The sequence below is a fragment of the Benincasa hispida genome, chromosome 3 (genome assembly GCF_027475165.1).
Source record: "Benincasa hispida cultivar pf3 chromosome 3, pf3_genome.v1.1, whole genome shotgun sequence".
Lineage (NCBI taxonomy): Eukaryota > Viridiplantae > Streptophyta > Magnoliopsida > Cucurbitales > Cucurbitaceae > Benincasa > Benincasa hispida.
The window spans coordinates 66,817,864-66,819,573 of record NC_143480.1 but is presented as its reverse complement, the minus strand read 5'-3'; the positions used below and the strand labels follow the sequence as shown (position 1 = coordinate 66,819,573).

At 37.3% G+C, this 1,710-nt stretch overlaps 1 protein-coding gene across 1 annotated transcript in view; it reads right to left on the bottom strand.

Annotated features, from left to right (window-relative positions):
- Positions 1 to 387: 387 nt before the first annotated feature.
- Positions 388 to 1,710, bottom strand: part of LOC120074486 (nascent polypeptide-associated complex subunit alpha-like protein 1) — a 4,679-nt gene continuing 3,356 nt past the window's right edge. The window contains exons 3-4 of the mRNA XM_039027621.2: positions 987 to 1,114; positions 388 to 876 (exon numbers count right to left, since the gene is read on the bottom strand). Coding sequence (XP_038883549.1) covers positions 544 to 876; positions 987 to 1,114 — 461 coding nt within the window. The 3' untranslated portion in view covers positions 388 to 543. The remainder of the gene's footprint in view (positions 877 to 986; positions 1,115 to 1,710) is intronic.

The window sequence follows — 1,710 nt, the reverse complement described above, 5'->3', positions numbered from 1 at the left end:
TCTCTGCATGCAACATCCACAAAAAAAAAAAAAACCCACCAAACCCCTTGTGCATGCACCCGACTGCACACCAAAGACCATAGCCAAGGCTTGAGAAAAGAGCGCCAAAATACACGACGAAGACCCTAAACCATAAAGTATGGTCACCAAAGACCATAGCCAAGGCTTGAGCACCAGTGCCCAAATAAACGACGAAGACCCTAAACCATAAAGTATGGTCAAGCTGACCATAGATAGTCATCTGCCTATTATTGGAAATTTCCATGGACCAGGATGATATGGGCAAATGCCATCATCACCAAGACTCCAACATAATTCTCAAACTAATAAAAGCAAACCCGTAGTCTCAGAAGGGACATAATATTAGAACTGCCGCAAGCTTTAAAATTGTGGCTAATAATCAGCACAATGTAATATAAAAACTAATACCAAAGTTTACAGAAGAACCAAGCAATCTCTCAACTTCAAATTCTGCAGGTTAAAACATATGGGGGAAAACAAGGCAAAAAGATTCCAACTAAAACATCCTCCTGATTCTTCTTATTAATTTGTAAGTTCCATTATAGCCGATACAATATCGCCATCAGTTGCTTTGAGTGCTTTCACGGCCTTCGGTCTTGATACACCAGCTTGAGTCATCACTAGTTCAATGTCCTTGGCATCGACCCCGGTCTCATCAACTTCTTCGTCATCATGAGCCACGGTCGATGGTTCAGGCTTCGATGTTAAGTTACTCAAATTAGGTGCCTTAAACTGCTCTGCAGCTTGGGTCTGTAGCTGGGAGCTCAAATCTTCAATCTTTGCTTCCCCAAAAACGATGTAGGTATCTGAAGTGGGACTCTTGAAAACATCTGGTTTTGAAATGACAAAAAGAATCTGCAGAGGATATGGTCACAAGTATCATATATATTTGACTCAAGGGAAGATGATTAAACTGACGATATTTTAGAAAATCAAAACACGTATATTGAAAAAATAAAACGAACATTCTTGCTCTTCTTGACCGTTACGCGGCTCACACCAGGGATTGGCTTCATTCCTAGCTTCAACATTGCTTTTCGACTCTTTTTTTCACTTCTGCTTTGCTTAGACCTGCCACTGGCCTCTCCATGCCCTGCCATGAGACACCCAATACTCTTAACACGTTCCAGTCAAATATAGCATATACAGCACACAAACACAAAATAACAAATGATCAATGTAACAACAAAATCTAACTGAATGGAAAATGAATAAGGCAATAGGTTAAGACAACACATCCTTTAACTCATTTACTAAAGTTAAACGATTACAAATATCATATGCGACCATGAAAAATAAATGAGGAAATAACATTAAGAATCAAGCCACAGGTCCACTCATTCAGCTTTAAAGAAAGTTTCGGGACTCTTTTGGATATTAAGTTGAGATAGGATGTCTGGAGTTTATATATCTGTGGAGTTCATATGTCTATGTTTGGGGTGCAAAGTTATTTGGCCTGAATGCATATGTCTGTGTTTAGGGTGTAGAGTTGTGTTCATATGTCTGGAATATCTGGTGCAGTTTTTTGAACTCTAAATAGTGTGTTTTTACTATTTTTGTTTTCTAACATTTTTATTCAATAATTTTATCCATCTTTATTTGAATAAAATATAGATCGCAATTTTTTTCTTTTAATTGTTAAAACTTTTCACTCTTTCTTTCTTTCTTTTTCTTTTTTTTTTTTTTTTT